We start from the raw sequence: 24,556 nt of genomic DNA, 5'->3' as shown, positions 1-24,556 counted from the left end.
TTTTGAATGGGATGTCAGTGATGAGGTAACCTTTTTGTTGCTTGGGTGGGAGGGTTGCCTACAGGGAGGCATTTCTAGGTTTTTTCCATATAAAATCCCAGCCCGTGTGCAATCTTGTGTGCAGGTGAGGTGCTAAAGTATTTCAGCTTTCGTTTTCTTTGTTCACCTGGAAAGGTCTGCCATACACCGTCTTCCCTCCCCCTTTGGAGGGAAAGCAATTACCAGCTCAGGTGACCGGAATACTGTTTTCTTGCTAGTGGGTACAGGCATCTCCAGCTAGCGTGAGCAAATGCATACAGATTGTGGGGTAGGTCAACATACCCCCTTCCCTTTTTAATTTAGATGTGAAAGATTGGTTAGAATTTATCCCAGAATTTTCAGATGCTTGTTTTTGAAGATAGTTTTAAGGCCTCTCAGTAATTGGTGATCTGAAATTCATTTCTGGTTGTATAGACACTCTTTGTAATGGTGCTCTTTAGTTAGTTAGTACACATCATAGCTGCTGAGCGTGAATTCCACAAAATTATGTATTTGGATGAATTTATCACTGGTAAAGCACCACTACGCTTTGAAAGGGCTGCAAATTCAGATTGGTAGGAGCGTCACAAAAGGTCATTCAGTGCGACTGACAAACAAAATGGGAAAGATATTGAAAGGCTTTTCAATTCGCTAATACAAAGTTATCAAGCCACTTAGGATGGTAACAGGTACAGCTCTGAGGAAATAATGAGTGCACATTCAAAACAAGAGAATGGTCTCAAACAGTACTTTAAAGTTAGCTGTGATCCATACTGAATGCGCATGTAGCATCCATACTGAAATACCTGAATGTTATGTAGCACAAGTGGCCACATTCCCATGTGCAAATCTAGGGGCGTATGAAGTAGAAGCAGAAGTGTGTGACAGGTAGACCCTTGGTGGCAGGTGCTCACTACCCTAAGACATGCTACTTATTGCGGTCTCTATGAAATGATGTGGCTTAGGACAATGACGTTCCTGGTGATGTTCATCTTGCTTAACAAAAATAACATCCCGTTGTTTGCACATTTTTGTGTGATTGTAGGGAGACCGGATGTCCCAGATTTGCTGGGCAGTCGTGTTTTTCACCATATTTTTCTGTACATTTAGCTCATGTCCTAGCTTCAGAGCAAGTCCACTGAACACAGGGGGAGAAAAGCTTCAATGTTGAATTCCAGTGCATGATTAGTTAGCAGCACTTAGCAGAAAGCCATTTAATTGGATGTATCCATGTCAGGGTGACCAGATGTTAAAAACCAAAAACTGGGACATTTAGCAAACATAGAAGAAGAACTACACTATTACATTATCGGTGGGGCACAAAATGGCAGCACACATCAAAACAGATAATGAGGCACTACAGAACTAAATTAAAGGGAACTTTTGAACCAAGCAGCATGGGTAATATTTAAATCGTGCTCTAAGCTGCAAACTCGTCCTGCCTTTGAGCATATAAAAAACTGCTTCTCCATGTCTTCAGTCGATCTTCTCCAAAAAACAACAGATTTGAGATAGATTTCTCAAAATCTGCTGGGACTGCTGGTGAAAAATCCAGGACACCTGGTCACCATTAATCTATTGGTATTTATATAGCACAAGCCTAGACAAAAAGGTAGCAGAGCGCTGTACTGCAGCAAAAACAAGTACACAGTCTACAAGCCATAGGTGAGGTAGCTGGGTTCTAGGAGCAGAAGAATACTATTACTTCATTGAGATGTAGTGTTCTTAAAGAGACAGGGCTTCAACAATTTACTACATTTGTGTAGTGTTGGGGAAGTCCTGCTGGATATGGGGATGTTGTTCCAGATCCTGGGTACGTAGATGGAAAGGGCGTGCTGCCATTTTTCTTTTTTTTTTTACTCTTCTTAGCATCCAGCCTGATGGTGTTCTGGCTTTAGATAAGCCAAGAGTGATCAAGCATGGTGAGTTTTTCTGCTAGATAAGCAGTCATGATGCCATTGTAAATGGTGCAGCTGATTTTGAAAGTGGTGTGGACCGGCAAAGGGGGCCAACGGAGTTCCATAAGGATGGGGGTGATATGATCATATTTCTTTAGGCACTGGATGGGAAAGGCTGTGGTGTGTAGAATGCCCTTAAGAGGAGTCTACGTGGAGTCTGGGGGAGCAGAAGTAGTGAAATATGTCAAATTCAAACATGGATTTTATGAATGGACTTTAAGAGAATCATATTTTATTTGTGGTTTACTAAAAAAGGCTTTTTGAATTGAAAGGATTAATCAATAAAATAAGTAGCTGTATGTAATGTTCCTAGCTCCCAGCTGAAACTCATTGTATGTTGTAAAGAGTATGCCAGAAGGGTTTTTGGATTAGTAGGTTTGGCGCTGCACAAGCGCGCGGTCTCGTTCCTGGCGCACATAGCCATGGTTGCAGCGCACAGAGACCCTCCACTGCCGCACACAGAGAAAAAAAATAGAGGGAACAATGGTCAGGATAGTATCATACATAGAAGCAATAGAAAAAGAGAAATTCCTGCTAGGTTCAAGAATAGGAGGTTAGACAATGCCTTGACTAGTTCAGGTTCATCTATTCCTTAACAAGATCCAATGATTATTTCTGTGATATATCTAACATGCACTGTGTTGTAGTGTGATCATTATTTGTAGTGATGCATATATATATATGTTTTTAATTATGGGGAGGGGGGTATGTGATGTCCTAGAATATTTGATAGTGATGCATTGGTACTGGTATGTGTTCATTGGTTGGCTCAGTGTTCTATTGTAGAATGTATTATGTTTAGTCTTGAATGTATGGCTCAGTTGGTGTCTTCCTCTTGGTCCTTGTACATGTATACTGACCAGCTGTGGAAGGCAATAAACTTAAGAATATATCCACTCTGGCTGGATACCGTACTCCACAAACATTTAAAGATCAGAGAAAAGATGATGAAATGCCACCATGAATACCCAAAAAACAGAAACCTAGCACCAAACCCTGCATTAATCTACTCAGTCCTTTTTAGCCCCATAAACGGCAACAACCCCAGGAACCCCCCTGAATAAAACTGGGTAATCATGCAAACAGTGCAGATACCACAGCCTCCAAACGCCACTGGGGACAGACACTTACCACACATACAGGGGAGAACTTTAATGCGTGGACAATACATTTGACATGAGAGACTGATTAATTTGGCAATTGGTGATAGTATTGGGGGATGGGGCTTAGTGGTAAGAACGGTGAGAATCATATTTAAGAGTTATGTTGTCCTTGTAACTGTAACAGTTAACTGTGAACAACATTTAATAAGCAGATAGTTAAAGACTTTGGTACAGGTACAGCTATAACCATAACGTGATCACCAGTTTTAAATTAAGACCAAACAACCCAAGACAATGACAAAATGATACAGTATAAAGGAGAGATGTCATATAGTTACCTCTAGGTTCGGTTGTATTACCTGTTGGATGAAAGAACAATATTATTTTTATAAATTGACCAAATATATGAACTTCAAAATAAGAGAACAGCTATACAATATACCTATACTATATACTCCATAAGAGCACCAACCACGTTAGGTTTTACTGCTTACGCAGCATAACAAATCTAACACAAAACGAAACAAATATCCATGGAAACATGACATTGAAATAGTTGATTTAAAAATATATGATCTTGGACTTTATACACCTATTTAAAAATGTGACTGACAGTAACATTCATATTAATTATATTAACAGTCCATGACGGAATTGCAAAGTACGAACGTTTATCAGGGCATCAGGCCTAGTAATAGAGACCTAGGCCCTCTTTACGAGCTGCCCAATTCCTATATGTGTGATAATAATGTCCTTCACCTCAGATATCAGAATTACGAGGAACATGGAAGAAAAAACTTTGACATTTAACAAATCAATTTTCCCTCAGAGTAAGGCAACGCAGCGATTTGCACTGCCATGCCTTACTTAATTTCCATGAGGCAATTTAAAGCCACGCAAAGTGGCTTTGCGTGTACTCATGATTATGATTTTTAAGTTTACGCTGCCAGGGCATCACAAAAATTGACGTTTAAGCAGCACAAGGGGCTCATAAATATGACCCCTAGTTTTACAGCAACAGAAATCCTGTCCTTTTGATCTGTGCACTTTAGGGAAAGGTGACCTGAATTTTGCTCCTTCTCGGCGTTTAGACTCCTGGCTCCGCAGGTGGTAGGAGGGCAAAAGGCAGGGGGTTCAAGCAATCGCATCAAGTACATCAGTTCCAGTTTGGGCCCAAACTAATGCATGAGCCTGCAGTAGCTCTTCATGTGGAGGGAGGTGGCCACAGCAATGTATGGCTGCAGTGTTGGGAAATTCTTGGACCGTTTTTTACTAGCATTTGGCACAGGCAAAGATGCACCTTATTTATGCAATACGGTGCATTCCTGTCCTTTCTCCCTGTGCTGGTGCACTTTTGGCTGCCTAGCGCCAATGCGGGCTTGTTAGACTTGGCTGTCTCTAGTTGGCAGAGGTATGTACTTCTGACAAATAGGGACTCACCTCCTCTAGTCAGGGCAAGGGGATCACACACTTAGATAACCCCTGCTCACCCCCTTCGTAGCTTGGCAAAGCAGACAGGCTTATCTCAGAGGCAGTGCGTTAAGCATTTATGACCACATACAGTAATAAAGTGAATACACTACAAATGGACACGACACAGTAGTATTATGAAAATAAGGATTTTTATATAAGGCTTAGCACAAGACCAAATAACGACAAAAATATACCACAATCTTAATAAATACTCTTGGAAGGGAAAATAATAGTTCAAAGGTAGTTTCTTCTTAGCACAAAAGTCTTTAGTAATAAAAGCAACTCTTCTTCTTTAAGACACAGTTCTTGGCAACAATGTAACCCACACGGGAGTCACACGACGTCGAGGCAAAGTTAATCCAAAGGTTCGGCGTCGACCGCGAGGGGCGCTACGTCGAGCCCGGAGTCGAGCAGACCCCCACAACACAGTACCGTGGAAAAGTGAAGCACACGATGATCAGCGGCGTCGAGATGTCCGGCGTCGCTTCTTCGGCGTCGATCGAGCCTCGGAGTCGGGGCGATCTGCAGCGGCGTCGACAGATGTCAGGCAGGAGCAGCGCTCACGAGGCGAAGCATGATACGGCGTCGTCGTCGATGTCGATGAGGATGTTGCAAGAGTGAGCAGCGCTCACGGCGTCGAGGGGGGCTCGGAGTCGATGCGATTAGCGGCGATGCAGACACAGGGTCACTTGGAGCTGGAGCTGAACTCACTACTCACTGGCGTCGCTGCTGGGGTCGATCGGGCCCGGTGGCCGGCGTCGAGGAAGCGGGACACTGGAGCCGTTACTCACGATGTTGAGCCGGATTCGGCGACGTCCGTCGGCGTCAAGATTGCTGGATTCTTTCAGAGGTGCTGGATTCACAGGTTCCAGCAAACAGCACTTTAAGCATATGAAGTCCTTTAGCCCTGTGACTTCAACAGGAGGCTGGCACTCTTCCAGCCCTTGGAGATTTTCTTTAGCAAAGTTTGAGAGTAAACACACAGTTCCTCTCTCCTGGTTCCTTGGCAAAAATAAAGAAGCACTGCAGGATTCCCCCCAACAAACAGCACACTGGCAGAAGGGGTAGGCAAGTCCTTGGATCAGCAGGCTTCTTGTCCTTGGTTTCAGGGTTCCTTGTCAGAAGTTATCTAAAGTCTTGGTTCAGGGGTCCTTCTCTTATACCCCTTTTTGGCTTTGATCCCTTTGTCCATGCAGGGGAATTTCCCCACATCCTGGGTTTGTTGAGGGTGTAGCCAGGCAGAGGCACCTGGCCTATTCACTGTGCAGGGCAGAGTCCTCAGCCGCCCAGTAGGAGGTGGAGCCAGTATTGTCGTTGGCAGGAGCAGAGCTATCGGCCTCCCGGTAGGAGGTGGGGCCAGGATCGTCCCTGGCAGGCACAGAGCCATCAGTCGCCTGGCAGGAGGTGGAGCCAGCATTGTATCAGGCAGGGCAGGCGATCAGGAACTACTCTCCCCCTACTCTCAATGCAAATGTCCCACTCATCCCACACTGACTCATTCAGACCTCTGGAGCCTCCCAGCTCCTGTCACACACACACCAAACCAGCAGAAACCAGAAATAGTTAGACAAGAAAATAGCCACTTTCTAAAAGTGCTATTTTCAAACCCGGAGTCCAAAAACCATCCACACAGACGGATGCGTTATTGAACCCCGAGTTCAGGGATACCAAACTCGACATTGCACCATGCTCCCCGAGCCAGCTAGGATTATAGCATTAATAACCCCGGCAGCGCATTCTAACTAATGGAGAGCAGGTTACCTTGCAACAGTGAAAAACAAATACGGCTTTAATTCACTATTAGGACATGCCAACTTGGTCAGGCTTGTCCTACCTTATACTTACAATGCCCCCTGCCCGCGGGCCTACCATAGGGGTGACTAACATGAAGTTAAGGGAAGGTTGTAGGGACTGGCAAGTAGGTGTACTTGCGCAGTTAGCGTGACAGTACCAGACTGCACGTAGGTCTAGCAATGGCAGACCCTTAGACATACTTTTACTAGGCCGCTATTGTGGGTGGCACAACATGTGCTGCACCCCACGAGCAGCATTTGTATTTACAAGCCCTGGCACTCCTGGTGCACTAGACTAGGGACTGACAGTAAACCAAATAAGCCAAACATGGAATTCAATCAATACAGTAATTTTACATAGGGAGCACTTGCACCGTGGGACTGATCAGCAGTGGCACAGTGCCCAAAGCAATATACCAGCAAAAACATCGTAAACAGAGGAGGCAAACAGAAAAGAAAATGGAGGAGAGACTCAAGCCAATGATGTCAGGTCTAACATGTGTCCCCTCCAGCTGAAATGTGGGGAGAACTACCCTTGACCTAGGGAGTCCTCATCACTAAGGCGGAAAAATCTGGACAGACCATCAGCATTGGCGTGATCTGTACCAGGGCGGTGTTCCACCGTGAAGTCCATCCCCTGTAGGGAAATGGACCACCTCAACAGCTTTGGATTCTCACCCCTCATCTGCATCAACCATCTGAGGGGCCTGTGGTCTGTCTGAACCCGGAAGTGAGTCCTAAACAGGTAGGGTCTTAGCTTCTTCAGCGCCCAGACCACAGCAAATGCTTCTCGCTCTATCGCACTCCACCTCTGTTCCCTGGGAAGTAACCTCCTGCTGATGAAGGCTACAGGTAAGTCTCGGCCCTCTTCATTCACCTGAGCTAGAACAGCCCCCACGCCATGCTCTGAAGCGTCCGTCTGGACAACAAATTCTTTAGAAAAGTCGGGTGCCTGGAGTATAGGTGCTGTGCACATTGCAGTTTTCAGGGTGTCGAAGGCTGTCTGACAGGCGTCAGTCCAGTTCACATTTTGTGGCTGCTTCCTAGAAGTCAGCGAAGTCAAGGGGTGCACAATATTACCATAATCCTTGACAAACCTCCTGTAGTAACCCATGAGTCCTAAGAAGGCTCTCACCTGAGTTTGGGTTTTGGGCGGTGCCCAAGCCAGGATGGTATCTATCTTGGGTTGCAGGGGGGCCACCTTGCCGCTCCCTACTTGGTGCCCCAAGTACACCACTGAACCCTGCCCAATATGGCACTTACTGGCTTTGTTTATGAGGCCTGCTCTGCGCAGGGCAAACAACACTTCCTGGAGGTTGTGCAAGTGTTCCTCCCAGCTGGCGCTGAACACTGCAATGTCGTCCAGGTAGGCGGCACTGAAATCCTCCAGTCCAGCCAAGACCTGGTTGACCAACCTCTGGAAGGTGGCAGGGGCATTCTTCATCCCAAAGGGCATAACCCGGAACTGGTAGAGCCCATCTGGTGTGGAGAATGCTGACCTCTTTTGCCCCATCACTTAAGGCGATCTGCCAGTACCCAGACGTTAGATCAAACGTACTAAGGTACCGGGCAGCCCCCAACCGATCTATGAGCTCATCAGCTCTGGGGATGGGGTGCGCGTCAGTCTTGGTGACTGAATTGAGTCCTCGGTAATCCACACAGAACCGAAGTTCTGGTGAAGCACCAGGCGCTGCAGCCTTCGGGACCAAGACCACTGGGCAGGCCCAAGGACTGCTAGAGGACTCAACCACCCCTAAGGCAAACATTTTGGAGACCTCCTCCTTGATGTATGCTCTGACCTTGTCAGTCACCCTGTAAGCCTTGTGCTTCACAGGAGTGCTGTCCCCGGTGTCCACATCATGGACACACCAATGAGTGACACCAGGAACCAAGGAAAACAGATCAGGGAATTGTCCCAACAGTTGGCGACAATCTTGCTGCTGCTCAAGGGTCAGTGTGTCAGAGAGGACAACACCATCCACTGACCCATCTTGCTCTTTTGCATACAGGAGGTCAGAAAGAGGCTCACTCTCCTCCTCCATCCCAGCATCTGTAGCTAGGAGCATGCCCACTTCGGACCTTTCTAAGTGGGGCTTTAAACGGTTGACATGCAGGACCCTCAAGGGGTTCCTGGGAGATTTCAAGTCCACCAAGTAGGTGACATCGCTCTTCTTCTCCACAACCTTAAACGGTCCTCTCCACCTGTCCTTGAGCGCACAAGGTTCCACAGGGGACATGACCCAAACTTCTTGACCAGGCTGAAGTTCGACCAGAGTGGCATTCCGGTCGTACCACCGCTTCATCTCTTCCTGGCTGGCCTCCAGATTTGCCTGAGCAAGATCTCTGAAGCGCCTAGTCTGGTTCCTAAAGGCAAGCATGTAACTGTATACATCCTGGGGAGGTTTCCTGGGAGAGTGCTCTCAGCCTTCTTTGACCAGACTCAAAGGTCCTCTTACCGGGTGTCCATACAAAAGCTCAAAGGGGCTGAACCCTAGAGACTTTTGTGGTACCTCACGGTAAGCAAACAGCAGGCATGGCAAGAGGACATCCCATTTACGCCTCATTGGTTCTTCAAGACCCATGATCATGCCTTTAAGGGTCCGGTTGAATCTCTCAACCAGCCCATTACCTTGAAGGTGGTAAGGAGTGGTGAACTTGTAGGTTACCCCACACTCCTTCCACAGAGACTTCATATAGTTGGAAATGAAGTTGGTTCCCCGGTCTGACACCACCTCTCTGGGGAACCCCATGCGGGAGAAAACACCCATCAGTGTCCGTCCCACCACGGGGGCCGTCACTGTTCGGAGAGGGATGGCTTCCGGGTACCGTGTGGCATGGTCCACCAAGACCAGGATGAACCTGTTGCCCAGGGCTGTCTTGGGGTCCAGTGGCCCAACAATGTCAATCCCCACTCGGTCAAAGGGGGTACTGACGACTGGAAAAGGTTGGAGGGGAGCCTTCCGCTTCCTCCCACTTTTCCCACTTGCCTGGCAAGTGTGACAGGTTTTACAATGGATGTCTACATCCCTTCTCATCTGAGGCCAATAAAAAGGGGTGACAAGCCTGTCATAGGTCTTGTCCTGCCCCAGATGTCCAGCTAAAGGAACGTCATGAGCCAAACCCAGTAGGAAGGCTCTGAAGCGCTGGGGTACCACCAGCACACGGGCTGACCCAGGCTCAGCAGCCTTATGCTCGCTATACAGGAGGTCGTTCTCCCAGTAAACAAAATGTGACCCTGACTGATCACCTGAGGTTTGGGCTGAGGCCTGCTGCCTCATACCCACAAGATAAGGGCCCACTTTCTGTTCTGCACAAAATTCTTCCCTGGAGGGACCACCATCCTGCTGCCAGTGGGTCAGCTCGGGCAGGTGTCCCAGTTCAGCAACTTGTTACCCTGTGGGCTCCAGGGCATCCCCCTCAGGGTCTACCTCCTCCTGGACCACGAGAACTATGGGGGCCGGTTTCCCACGCCTCCTGCCTCTTCTCTTCACAGCTGGGTCCTGGGCCATACTTTCAGGCTCCGGGACCCCATCAACACCCTTACTTGCTGTCATCGAACGAGTGGTTACACACCCCCACTATGGCACACCCAACATTTTCAAATGTGTCTCCCTCTCCACCTTAGCCCAAGGGGAGTCTTCCAAATCATTGCCCAGGAGACAATCAACAGGCATGGCGGGCCTTACAGCAACTTGAAGAGTACCTGAAACTCCACCCTATTCAAAGGGAACCTGAGCTACCTCACACTCTTTCTGGGAGTTGTCAGCAGCTATCACAGGGTAGAATGCGTGGGGAACCACCTGCTCTCTGGACACCAAGTGACACTTGACAGCTGTCACACTTGCTCCGGTGTCTCTGAGAGCTTCCACTCTATGGCCATTAATGGTCACCCACTGCCTATATTTATTAGTGTTACTAGGCAGAGGGGGTGGAGGGACCATTTGCATGTCTCCTAGCGAGACCAGGGACATCTCTGCGTGACCCCTCCCACCAGGGGCAACCATCTCCTCCCCTCCCAGGGCTACACTCGCCAACTGACGGGGGGTGCACGTGGCGGTACATTAGAATTCTTCATGGGACACTGGGGATCATAATAAACGTGTCCCACCTGCCCACAAATGTAGCAGGTCATTGGGCCCCTATGAACAGGTTTACCTGTCGAGCCCCTGGCTTCTTCACAGGGGGAGGCTGGGAACCTTTCCCGTGGTTCCCTTGGGGATTACTTTGGGGCCCTTTCTGAGACTCCTTTTGTTTACCCTTGTCCCCCCCCACTCTTCTGCTGGGGACCCTGCCCACCTTTGGCTGAGTCTCCCACTGGACCCTTGTGGACCCCGGTACTGACCCAGCGGTCCGCCTCCTCAGCAAGTTTTCTAGGGTTAGATATCTTGCTATCAATAAGGTGCTGGCGCAGCTCTGGAAAACAGTTATTAGACAAGTGCTCCCAAGCAAACAAATCATAAAGAGCTTCATAACTTTCCACTTTGCTGCCCTTTACCCAACCATCCATGGCTCTGCAAAAAAATGACACATATTCAACCCACGTCGTACCAGGCAACTTCTTACATTCTCTAAAGGCTTGTCTACACTTTTCTGGGGTTAGGCCATACCTTAACGTTAAAGCATCTTTCATATGAGCATAAGACATCCTATCCTCAACAGGCATGTCTAACAGGGTATCTCTCCCCTCATTCACAAAGCGACCCCACAACCCCGCTCCCCAATCCTTCTCAGGGACCCGGTGGGCCAACAATGCTAACTCATATGTTTTAAACCACTGACCAATATCTTCATTCTTATGATAATCTTTTATCACATCTTTAGGAAAATAAAACCTACTTTCTGCAGGCACAGATGGGATGCTGCCACCAGAGGGATTCAATTCTAAACTTTTAGCTTTGAGCTCCAACTCCCTCAACCTGGTATCATGCTCCAAAGCTAACTTTTCTCTTTCAAACTCCAACCTTTTGATCTCCAAATCAGCTTCTCTTCTGCCTTTTGCATTTTCTAACTCCAACTGCCCATTTATCTTAAGCCTTGCCATTTCCATGTTGTATTCTCGCTCCTTCGCCCTTTCTTCTCTTTCTTCAGGGGAAAGACCTTTGGAGGAAACACTGCTACCGGGAGAGGACACACGACCATTCACTGGTACCTCCTCATCCCCTTCCCCTGGCTGTACCACCACCGCACCAGAGGGATCTCTGGACTCCAACCAGGCCTCCAATGCTTTGAGATAGTTTTCCTTAATCTTCAGGCCTTTGGTAGGAACTTTAAACTGCTTGCAAAAGGATTTCAGCTCCTCTAACTTGTATTTGTTTATCTTAGCTCTATCAAATCCTTCCACAACAACAAGGGGAGTGACTCCGGCATCACTCATGGTCAAAACTGGCAGTGATAAAAAAATCAAGCTTCAGAAAAGCGGAGAACAAAAATAGAATCCTTCCAAATTAGATTGTGGCTGCGCTATGGTCTGCTTTCACTATGTAGCGCACACTAATCACTGCACATGGGTCATAAATGCAAAGTTCAAATCCTCACCGCTGACCCACCAATGTTAGACTTGGCTGTCTATAGTTGGCAGAGGTATGTACTTCTGACAAATAGGGACTCACCTCCTCTAGTCAGGGCAAGGGGATCACACACTTAGATAACCCCTGCTCACCCCCTTGGTAGCTTGGCAAAGCAGACAGGCTTATCTCAGAGGCAGTGCGTTAAGCATTTATGACCACATACAGTAATAAAGTGAATACACTACAAATGGACACGACACAGTAGTATTATAAAAATAAGGATTTTTATATAAGGCTTAGCACAAGACCAAATAACGACAAAAATATACCACAATCTTAATAAATACTCTTGGATGGGAAAATAATAGTTCAAAGGTAGTTTCTTCTTAGCAAAAAAAAGTCTTTAGTAATAAAAGCAACTCTTCTTCTTTAAGGCACAGTTCTTGGCAACAATGTAACCCACACGGGAGTCACACAACGTCGAGGCAAAGTTAATCCAAAGGTTCGGCGTCGACCGCGAGGGGCGCTACGTCGAGCCCGGAGTCGTGCAGACCCCCACAACACAGTACCTTGGAAAAGCGAAGCACACAATGATCATCGGCGTCGAGATGTCCGGCGTCGCGTCTCGGCGCCGATCGAGCCTCGGAGTCGGGGCGATCTGCAGCGGCATTGACAGATGTCAGGCAGGAGCAGCGCTCACGAGGCGAAGCAGCATACGGCGTCGTCGTCGATGAGGATGTTGCAAGAGTGAGCAGCGCTCACGGCGTCGAGGGGGGCTCAGAGTCGATGCGATCAGCGGCGATGCAGACACAGGGTCACTTGGAGCTGGAGCCGAACTCACTACTCACTGGTGTCGCTGCTGGCGTCGTTCGGGCCCGGCGGCCGGCGTCGAGGAAGCAGGACACTGGAGCCGTTACTCACGATGTCGAGCCGGATTCGGCGACGTCCGTCGGCGTCGAGATTGCTGGATTCTTTCAGAGGTGCTGGAGTCACAGTTTCCAGCAAACAGCACTTTAAGCAGATGAAGTCCTTTAGCCCTGTGACTTCAACAGGAGGCTGGCACTCTTCCAGCCCTTGGAGATTTTCTTTAGCAAAGTTTGAGAGTACACACACAGTTCCTCTCTCCTGGTTCCTTGGCAAAAATAAAGAAGCACCGCAGGATTCCCCCCAGCAAACAGCACACTGGCAGAAGGGGTAGGCAAGTCCTTGGATCAGCAGGCTTCTTGTCCTTGGTTTCAGGGTTCCTTGTCAGAAGTGATCTAAAGTCTTGGTTCAGGGGTCCTTCTCTTATACCCCTTTTTGGCTTTGATCCCTTTGTCCATGCAGGGGAATTTCCCCACATCCTGGGTTTGTTGTGGGTGTAGCCAGGCAGAGGCACCTGGCCTATTCACTGTGCAGGGCATAGTCCTCAGCCGCCCAGTAGGAGGTGGAGCCAGTATTGTCGCTGGCAGGAGCAGAGCTATCGGCCTCCCGGTAGGAGGTGGGACAAGAAAATAGCCACTTTCTAAAAGTGCTATTTTCAAACCCGGAGTCCAAAAACCATCCACACAGACGGATGCGTTATTAAACCCCAAGTTCAGGGATACCAAACTCGACATTGCACCATGCTCCCCGAGCCAGCTAGGATTATAGCATTAATAACTCCGGCAGCCCATTCTAACTAATGGAGAGCAGGTTACCTTGCAACAGTGAAAAACAAATATGGCTTTAATTCACTATTAGGACATGCCAACTTGGTCAGGCTTGTCCTACCTTATACTTACAATGCACCCTGCCCGCGGGCCTACCATTGGGGTGACTAATATGAAGTTAAGGGAAGGTTGTAAGGACTGGCAAGTAGGTGTACTTGCGCAGTTAGCGTGACAGTACCAGACTGCACGTAGGTCTAGCAATGGCAGACCCTTAGGCATACTTTTACTAGGCCGCTCTTGTGGGTGGCACAACATGTGCTGCAAGCCCACGAGCAGCATTTGTATTTACAAGCCCTGGCACTCCTGGTGCACTAGACTAGGGACTGGCAGTAAACCAAATAAGCCAAACATGGAATTCAATCAATACAGTAATTTTACATAGGGAGCACTTGCACTGTGGGACTGATCAGCAGTGGCACAGTGCCCAAAGCAATATACCAGCAAAAACATCGTAAACAGAGGAGGCAAACAGAAAAAAAAATGGAGGAGAGACTCAAGCCAATGATGTCAGGTCTAACAGGGCTTCATTGCACCATCGTGCAAAGGTGCCTGTGTTGTTGGCAGGATCATTTTTGTGCAGGAAGGGAACCTTATTGCACATTAACAATCCTAAGAGCCGTTTTCCTCCTTCTATGTGTGCTGCACAATGCAGCAAAAATAGAAAGAGGAAATAACAAGGAGAAATAAAGATATTTGTCCTCTTAAGGATTTGATTCTTCCCCAGGTTAAGATGGTCCAGTAAATCTGGGGCAGTGTCAAAATCTATTGGTGTTGCATGAGAAAACCCACTGCAATGCCCATGGAACGCCTCCCGGGCACAGAGTAAGACAAAGCAGCGATTTGCACTGCCTCGCGTTACTCCATATCTATGAGGCCATTCAAAGCCATGCATAGTGGCTTTTCATGGCCTCAGATATGAGTTTGTAATCTCCATCATCAGAGGGTCACAAAAAGTGATGCTCCAGCGGCACTGTGCGGTACAAAAGGGGGTGGTGATGGACGGAGCATCTGAACCAATCAAACACTCACACCCAGTCAACAGATCTGGGTATAATCCATCACCGTTCTTTAGCCCACTCTGCCACCCCAGTTCAGACAAGGCCATATGCAAATCAGTCTGACCCTGTGCCTCATGGGAACAGTCCAGCCCGAACTGCCAAGCCATGCCTTCCTTGGACCGGAAACAAGCTTCCTAGGACCGGTTTCTGGCATTTCAGCCCTCTTCATCCAGACTTGCCTGAATCCAGTGGCAAAGTGAGCAAGGGACTCACGTCTGAGCATACCCTGCCATCTTATGGCGAACAAAGCGGTACAAAAGGGGGTGGTGATGGACGGAGCATCTGAACCAATCAAACACTTACACCCAGTCAACAGATCTGGGTATAATCCATCACCATTCTTTAGCCCACTCTGCCACCCCAGTTCAGACATATGCAAATCAGTCTGACCCTGTGCCTCATGGGAACAGTCCAGCCCGAACTGCCAAGCCATGCCTTCCTTGGACCGGAAACAAGCTTCCTAGGACCGGTTTCTGGCATTTCAGCCGTCTTCAGCCAGGCTTGCTTAAATGCAGTGGCAAAGTGAGCAAGGGACTCACGTCTGAGCATACCCTGCCAACTTATGGTGAACAAAGCGGTACAAAATGGGGTGGTGATGGACGGAGCATCTGAACCAATCAAACACTCACACCCAGTCAACAGATCTGGGTATAATCCATCACCGTTCTTTAGCCCACTCTGCCACCCGAGTTCAGATATGGCCATATGCAAATCAGTCTGACCCTGTGCCTAGGAAGCTTGTTTCCGGTCCAGGGAAGGCATGGCTTGGCAGTTCGGGCTGGACTGTTCCCATGAGGCTTGTGAGTGTTTGATTGGTTCAGATGCTCCGTCCATCAGCACCCCCTTTTTTACCGCCAGCGGTACTGTGGGCTATTACATAAGGCCCAAGGTGTTTTCAGTATTTTATCACATTTGTTATGATCAAATTGAGTTTTTGAATTTCTAATAATAAGCAGATAGTTTGCTATTGGTGTCCCATAGGGCATCTTATTCCTTATGTGGCATGGGTACCAGTGCTGAGTGCCCTCCTGCCAGTACATGCTTATTCTTCGACTTTCATTCATATGTAAACCAATGTGTGCATTGACATATAGGTCCGATCTCTGCCATCTTATTAGTATATCCATTAAAAAAAATGTGTGACATATGAATCCATTCTGTTAACTATAAAATCACTAGGACACCCATTTTCCATGTTAAGAGTAATATCCCTTTTGCATGGACGCTATCACACATCTACGATTTATGCTGCATTAACCACATGCGCGCTACGGGTTTTCCCGCTGTGCGCTGAAATTTGAAAATCGCGCGGTTTGTGACAAAGCCAGCTCGTCATCCGCGTAGCGCAGGTAACGCCCATGACGAGCTGGCTTTGTCATCCGCAGCGAAGGGGTTAAAGGGGCATTTGAATTTGTAATCCTCACTTTGCCTAACTGATAAATTACCTGCAGTAATACCACTTCCTGTGCTTTTTACTCACATACAATGACCTGCCTGTGATGCTCACCACTATCGACCCTTATTTCCACATGAAAATCCAACACTCATTTTAAACGTGCACAATCTACAAAGTAGTCGACAACATCATTAGCGTTCCAAACTTAAAAGTGTGTACTACATGCCAGCATCTCATGGAGAAATCTCCCATGAAGACCCCTCATCAAATTCAGAACGTCATAACTCTACATTTTATTGACCCCATCTAAATGCCACTTGAAGAATTTCCAAATGGCGATGGGTGGCTTCAGTTGCTGAGCCATGTAAATCTTTGGCCTTTCAATTCCCATTAAAAGTCCACTGTCAATAGATATTTTTCATATGGAAAGTGTTACTTTATATTCTTAACTATCTCCAATAAATCACTTTCCATTGTACACAACTTGGATGTCTTTGCCTTATATCATGGAAACCTGCCGAGATTTGTCACCTTTTGCTCATATGGGAGAGGGATTGAGCCTCTACATCTGCCCCCCAGTTCTTTGATTTGTTGTATCCTCCGATTTTGTCTAATGAGGAGTCATTTTCACAATATAGCACTGGATACCTATCACATATTACCTGCACTCTTGACAAGTTAGGGTTTGGATACTGGGGAAACTCACTCCCTTTGGCTTTCTATCCATCAGTTTAACCTTTCGATTTTAAGGTGCTGTCCTTCTGATGTTTCACAGAAAGTGTTGACCTTCAAAATAGCATTGTGCTTATGTATCTTGCAGAAGCCATATTATTTTGTACTGTACATTGTACACGGGTCATTTGGAAGCCTGGTCAAGTGTATCTTTCAATGAGACACGTTTATGCTTTCCTAGGCACGGTGACACGCTCCACTAATGGTTTCTGGTATATTTTCAATGAGTTCTGCTTCTTTAAAGTCTGCTGTTTAACACTTCCCCATGGCAGCCATACACATCTGCAGGCTTTTGTTTTTTTCTGATATTTACAACTCTGTCATCTTTTTTGATTTATTGTCCCCCAAAATAGCTCTCTTTCACGTCAATCAGCTTCTAATCCATAGTCAATATGCTCTAATGACTTAATATATCTAAATCCACTATGCACAATTTCAAACACAAGAGCATAACAGAATAGCCACACATTCCTCTCACAGACTAACACCTGTGGCCATAAGAGGACATTTAAAATTGATTGTTTCTTAGGCTCTCACAACAATGCACATTTTTTGGGAATATATGTAAAGGAACTCATGGTGTCTGGCATCTTCAGCATTCCCTCTGACTAGAATGCCTGTATTATCTTCACCTCACTTTAAGGGGTCACTTTCTATTTTCATCTACAATAACGAGAAGATAATGATCCAGTCCTTGAGCAACAACTTAACTCTTTTTATCTTGATTTCCAAACTGCTCTCAATGTGGGGAAGTTACTGTTCAGGGCAGGAAGATAGACACAGAATCCTACTCTTCTTTCCAATGCTCCATCGAAGAATTGAAATTGGGTAATTTCTCTTCCATCAAACGTAATTAAATCTATTGTCCACATGGGGAAAACTCAATCCCTCTAAAAAGAATACATGGAGCATATGACCAATCAACTCATCTATCTGATGCCTTTATCTTTCTAAGGAATTTCGACCTGCATTGTGGTGACATCTGCATCAATAAAGACAACATATTCTCAACATTCCCCTAGGAATTGATTTTACACCACAATGCCATAAGTCAAAAGAAACGTGAGTTGTATATTGGCAACAATGTATCAGGTTTTGTAAATGAAACGGATTGAAATATGTTTCATCATTAATTTATTATTTTCACAGCATCCTGTAGGGCGTTTAAATAACTGAAAAATTACTCGACCTGACAGCCTAAATTATTAACATCGTTCCGCAGAGAGTGGGCTTCTTTTCTTGCACAGTTTAAAGCGAAATAAGTTTTATACTTTAAACTCTTATTTCAAAACAATTGTCAACCACGAGCTGAAGCCTGATTTATTCAACATGCCTCCTATTCACAGACTAAACAAAAATGCTCGGACTGAAGTTGGCGTATTGAAATGCCTTCTCGGTATAGCACGATTGCGGTCGCAAAACATTCATACATATAAATGCAAATCGCTATTAGGAAGGGACGTCCTTGGCACGCCTCCTCTTTTTTAACTAACCCATCCAGTTTGAGTAGCCTAGTCCCTTAAAAACTCATGATGTATAAAGCTGCCCTGTTTTGCTCTGTTTCACAAAGTACAGAGTTCCTCTGTCATTTAGCAGTTTGCCCTGACTTTGATGTTTTTTAGGTTTTTAGGTAGAGCATCAGCACGCATGCGCTGCTGCAAGACCTGCAGTAATCAATACTATGACTTTTTCCAACCTGCAACTTCCCATTGGTTGACTCCACAGTCCTTCTTCTTTGCCGCCTTCTAATTTGTTTGCTTTGCTGGAACTTTACTTCCCTTCAAGGGTGAGGTGCACCGATAAAGTACAGTATCTGAAAGAGACACGTTAGTGATAGATTCCTTACCTTAGAATATCCCCAGGCGTCAGACTGGATCCGGAAAGTTTTGCGTAGCAGTACCCTTGCGCGTCGGTTGGCGTCGTCTGCGGCTCCGCGTCCGTCGTAGGCGTCGTGGGCGCCGTGATGACGTCGTCGGAGTACTTAGACGCCGCCTCCGCGTGCTGACGTCAGTTCTTCTTTTTTCCGCGCCAGCCAGCGCAGATCTGGAAAAAGCAGTTCCCTAGTCATTTTTTGACTACCTTTTTGGATCTTTTGATCTATTTCGAAGTCTTCACGACTCCGACGGTGCCATTAGGGATGCCCGGCTTCAAGCACTGCGACGAGTGCGAACGCCTCATGTCGATTACGGATCCGCACCGCCTGTGCCTGACGTGTTTGGGCGTCGACCATGACGACGAGGCCTGCTCCGACTGTCGGGCCCTCTCGAGGAAGGCCAGGCGGGAGCGGTCCCGCAGGCGACTCGAGATCCGCCAGTCGGCCCCGCGCCGTGTGAGGTCCCGGTCCCGGTCCCACGGGAGGTCGAGGGACAGGTCGCGGGGACGGAGCCGTCACAGCTCCAGGAGTCGGCGCCACTCCTCCGGGTCCAAGCCGTCAGGTAAGAAGAATAAGAAGTCGAAGAGACATCATCGCTCTTCCGACTCCCCCCGACGCTCGCGCGATGCGGCCGGGGGTTCGGGTGACACCGCCCACTCGGCTCCTCAGGAGTCGCGGGCGCCGCGTTCGGCTCCATACCCCCCGGTCCCTGGGCTGAACGCGACGCCGGAGGAGATAGAGCGCTTCCTCATGGCCATGAGGTCCCTTTCTTCTCCGACGGGTTCCGCGGCGCCTTCGGGCCCAGTGAACCCGTCTGGGGGCCCTAGTGGGTCGGGGGTGCGACCCCGACGCCGTCGGGTGCTTCGGCCTCGACGCCGCTTGCGTCTTCGACGCCGGCGCCGCAGGGCTCCACGATCCCGACGCAGCCGCTGCCCTCGGGCTCGGCGCCGCAGGGTTCAGCGGTCCCGGCGTCGTCGGTGCCTTCGGGCCCGACGCCGCAGGGTGCCGTTCGGCCCTCGTCGGGCGCTGGAACGTCCCCGGTGGACCTTACGACCCCCCCGGGGTCGGTCCGTGTGGTGTCCCCTCCGGCGTCGGCCTCGGCCGACGCCGTCCCCAATGCCTCCTCTGTATGGGTTCCGGCATCGGGACGGAGCCTGTCGGCGCCAATCTCGACGCCGGTTGGGGATTTCCTTCCCTATGATCCATCCTCATTCACTTACGACCCTGAGTCTCAGGAGATGGGGGACGAGGAGGATTGGGAGGGGTCTGAGGACCCTCTGACAAGGGAATGTCAGTCTACCATGGACTGGACAGGACACCTTGGGGAGGCCAGTGGCCTGGACACCTCTCCAGACACTGGATTCGTCTCTCCTCCTTCCGTGGCTTCGGAGGAGGGCGCAACATATAGTGTGGTGTTGATGAGGGCTGCTAAGGCTTTGGGCCTTGAGCTCCCCGTCGCGGCCGTGAGGACTAACCTCCTCACTGAGGTCCTTAAGCCGCAGTCATGCTCCATGGAGCCTATGCTGCCGTTTAATGAGGCCTTGTCGGACGTTCTTTTGGGCACTTGGTCCAGGCCCGCTACAGGTTCGCCTGTAGATAGGAACGTGGCCAGACGCCACCGCCCGGCTCCGGGCGACCCATGTTTCCTGTCCACCCACCCCACCCCCGAGAGTCTGGTTATCCAGGCCTCTAACTCCCAGACCGCCTTCCCGTCGGCTCCCCCTGACCGGGAATCCAAGAGGTACGAGGCCTTTGGCAAAAAGGTGTTCTCGTCCCTTAGCTTAGGACTGCGGTCTTCCAACACCGCATGCCTCTTGGGCCGTTACACCCATTCTATATGGGAAACGGTGGCGGACTTGCTGCCAGAGTGTCCGTTGGAGGTACGGGCCAAACTCGGCCAAGCCCTAGTGGAGGGCCGAGACGCAGCGAAGTATTCGATCAGGTGCGGACTGGATACAACTGACTCGCTGGGCAGAGCGATGGCTACGACGGTGGCGATTAGATACCAAGGTTTATCTGCGATAAAAAGCGCCGCAGCTCAGCGGTAAATTTTTGTCTCTAACCAAGCAATAGCGATAATTATCGCTATTGCTTGGTAATATGCCCCTTAGTTCCCCACACGCTGACACTTCCCCAGACGTGGGGCAAGAACAGACACGGACCACCAAGTAGTAGGATGCAGATTTATTCAAGTGCTGTTGCCATATTGTTTCTGCTCAAAACGAGCCTTGATCACATAATCATACTAGCTTACCCGTCGCGCGTTGCTGCGATCTCAGAATAAAGGAAATTTAAGGAAACTTGATATGATAACATTGAAATTAAATTGTGTCCTTTTTATTGAAACTTATTCATTTTAATATGGAAAACATTTTAAAGTGTTGTTTTAATTCTGTTTATTTATTCGCATGCTTGTGGATACACGGTATTTTTTGTTTTTCCATCTGGTGCAAACACAAATAAATCAGAAGGTTTTCCGACGCATGAGCTGGCCACATACAGTTGTCCATGTGAGAAGCACGGATTGTCCGAATCTAGTCCACACAATTGCAGCGATTGTCCTTGTGCTTTGTTGATGGTCATTGCAAAAGCGAAACGCACCGGAAACTGTAAACGTTCAGTATTGGAAAGATTATGAGGGCCCTGGGGGGCCGGGGGGCCTATATTCAACAAATTTTTCTTTTTTTTTTGCCAGAAACCTTCAGGGGAGTGTACTCAACAACTTTTAACAATTTTGTTTTTGCCAGAAACCTTCGCAGGAGTGTACTCAACAACTTCCCAAAGTTTCATGCCGATCGGATGAATGATGTAGTAATGTATAAAGGACAAACAGACAGACGTACATTCGTTTTTATATATATGTCCTTCGAGTGCGCGAAGTGGGTGTAAACCGAGGTAGCTTTGATATATATATATATATATATTTATATATATATATATGTATGTTGTTAACTCAACCTGTAATAGTACTGAGTGGACAAATAAAACAATTATCTGTTGGGAAAAACGGGTATTTAATACCAGTCATGAAGGGCTCAACTGTGAATGTTTTCTAACTCGAATAGCACTGTAAATGAAATATAGAAAGGCATGGGCGCGTTTGAGGATTCCAACTGTTTACCCTACTAGAACGCTTACTCTTCCAGGACTGTTTTGGAATCATAGGAATCTTTCAAGGAGAAAAGGGGAAGGAGCAAGGTGACAAGGTAAAATGGTGTTTTTGTGACTGCCGAGTGAAAACTTTAAAATTTTTGAATATTTGATGACTGATGTTAATCTACTTTTGCATTGAGCGAAATTTATAATTTCAATATTTGTGTGACTGAAGTTAGTGTTTAAACATGCTATAACTTTTGACAGTATGACCAGTAAGTACGTTAACATATTCATAAAGCATACATAAAGGAGCTGTTGGCATTGTACACGACAATGCCTTTTATTTATGTGTTTTAAAAACCTGCAAGCAGCAGTGCGTAAACTTGCACTTTGTACTTTGCAGGTTTTCTTAACACATAAAAAAAAGGCATTGTCATTTACAATATCAATAGCTCAAACTCTCGCGAATGCGAGACCTATTGCATTGCAAATGCTTGTTATATCTATGACTGCCTTAATTCGCCTTGAAACTCTTCCACTTGTCACTGAAAAGTTCTCTAATGCCTATGGGCCATCTTCAGGCTATGGGAAACTGAAAAAATACATAATTAAGAAAAAAATCTTATTTATTCCAGACAGCCTTTCATGTGAATACAAATAAAATATTCTCTGGATTCTACAATGCTAATGTTGGTGTATTAACACTTAACAAAAAAAAGAATAACTCACTTTTAGCTCTTCCACAGCGTTTCCACTGTCTAATGTTTCAAATGCCACATGCACATCTAAGAGAGTGGTGCCCCCTCTCAGCTCTTATCTGTAGCTTAGCCATGGAAGTGCTTGCTGCTAGGGTCAGCAACATTACTCACAGTACACCCTTTGCTATATGAGTAGACCTATTTTAATTTCACTAAACACAGACAGTATTGCTCTTTATATCAGGTATCCTGCTCTAGGGAGTCACCATTAACTGGGGAATATCTCAAATCCTCCCCCTCAAGCCTCACACGCCGGGCTTCACACCAAGATATCCCTTATGGTGATGTGATGATTCCCTTAAATATCTGGTGATATAGGTGCACAGCGACCCGGAGGTGGTAATTAGGGAAAATTATTGGGTCACCATCAAACACATTACAGAGCTGATAATTCGCTGGATATCTCTTCCACTCTCGGTGGCTGGATGGTGGGTCTCATGAAAATGGTGATCCTACCCAAGCCGATGTATCAATTCTTGAATTTTCAGCTGCCACTTACTAAATTTCTTTTTGCAGTCCTCAAGTCGCAACTGATCATATAGGATGCATTGCAAACCAGAGTGGATGGGGGCTTTACACTATCCTTTCGCAAGGGTGAGTTAGATGTGCCCACTCCAGCTTTATTCTCTTTGTGCGCAGAGGCAGTTTGTCCATTCCTGGTATAAGGCCCACATTTTCTGCCTCACTTGGTGGTCGAGGTTGAAAACATGTCTCTTCTTCCTCCTACTGCCTTCCTGAGGAGACAGGTCTCTGGAACGAAACATGATGTTCTGACCTCAGAGTGCACAATTAGAGCATGGGATAAACCGAGTAAGAAGGGTGGACTGGCCTATGTTGAGTAGCATTCTTTGCTGCTGGATTATCATCCGCTGCTCCCAATCACTCACAAATCCGGCATCCAGATTTGTTCCATGCCAGAGGGATATTAACTGGGGCGACTTTTTCAGAAACAACTTTTCCTCATGCCGAAGGACTATAGGGGAAGTTTCCCCTGTACCCCCAAGATGGATTTCTTTATTACCAGTAACAAAGTTGCTGCAAACTGTCCCTTCCACACTTCATGGTGGAACCATTTGTCCTAGAGAGCCCCTGCCGCAACTGTTAGATGCAACTTATGCTAAGCTTCTCATAACAGTATTGTATAGTGCCTCTCAAGAAGGACTAGAGGCCTCTCCTAGGGCATCTTGTACAGGCTGTGAGAGAGGCCTGGGATGGGAGATCGGTGACGAAACATGGATGTATGCCTGTTGTTAGACAGGCATGGTCTCCTCCAGTAGCCGACTCCACGTTATACATTATAAAAAGCCTCCCTGTTTTTCATTTTTACTGATTTTTACAGATCAATACAGTCAGAAAACATTCATTTTCTTGTCTGTTTTTATTTTTAAATGTGGATAAAAATGGAAATTGGGTTGCTTTTTGAGTAATTCTAAATACTGTCTGCCATGACTGCCAGGCCAATAGATGTGTGGATTGATAGATAAGGGGGTTAAAAAAGAAAATAATGTCAGTAAAGAGGCTTTAACAGCAGTAGATATGCACAAGGTTACTGCTGAAATGTGTATATTTTCATATAAGTGCACTGATTTATCTTCTGCGGGTGTTCACAGCATGAAACCTGGCAGACATTAAAGCATGAGTGCATATTTATCAGTTAAATAAATGTGGAAATATACTAATTTCAGCTTCATTTTTCCATAAATCCCCAAATAATATGGATAAATACAGATAAAATGAGCAAAAAACAAATATGGATCAATACAGATGGAAATGTAAAAAAAAAAAATACCATAAAAGCGGGAGCCCTAATTATTAAGTATTACAGAGCACATACTTCACACCGCCTTCAAAGACTTGGTCTCAGAGATAATGTGATGCACATTGTGTCAGATGTAGCTGTTTGGATGCGGGTTTATTTTCCTGGCTTGGGGTGCTATTTATGGGCACTAGACTGAGGCGCCCTCTGCCCTGTCTGATATGGTGGATTGCACGGTGCCGTCTGACCAGGGTATCACATTGCTGGGTTATATAAGGGACCTAGATACCCCTCACAAATGTTTTCTGTCTTTAGACCTCTTATTAACAAAGTGGCAAATAGTG

At 47.0% G+C, this 24,556-nt stretch overlaps 1 protein-coding gene across 1 annotated transcript in view; it reads right to left on the bottom strand.

Annotated features, from left to right (window-relative positions):
* LOC147659516 (transmembrane protease serine 9-like) overlaps positions 1-24,556 on the bottom strand; it is a 680,763-nt gene that overhangs the window by 260,403 nt on the left and 395,804 nt on the right. The window contains exon 8 of the mRNA XM_086951678.1: positions 3,418-3,438. Coding sequence (XP_086807804.1) covers positions 3,418-3,438 — 21 coding nt within the window. The remainder of the gene's footprint in view (positions 1-3,417; positions 3,439-24,556) is intronic.

This window comes from Lissotriton vulgaris, unplaced genomic scaffold, assembly GCF_964263255.1.
Source record: "Lissotriton vulgaris unplaced genomic scaffold, aLisVul1.2 SCAFFOLD_428, whole genome shotgun sequence".
In the NCBI taxonomy this organism is placed as follows: domain Eukaryota; kingdom Metazoa; phylum Chordata; class Amphibia; order Caudata; family Salamandridae; genus Lissotriton; species Lissotriton vulgaris.
The sequence above is the reverse complement of the archived record's forward strand: the minus strand, read 5'-3'. Positions and strand labels throughout refer to the sequence as shown.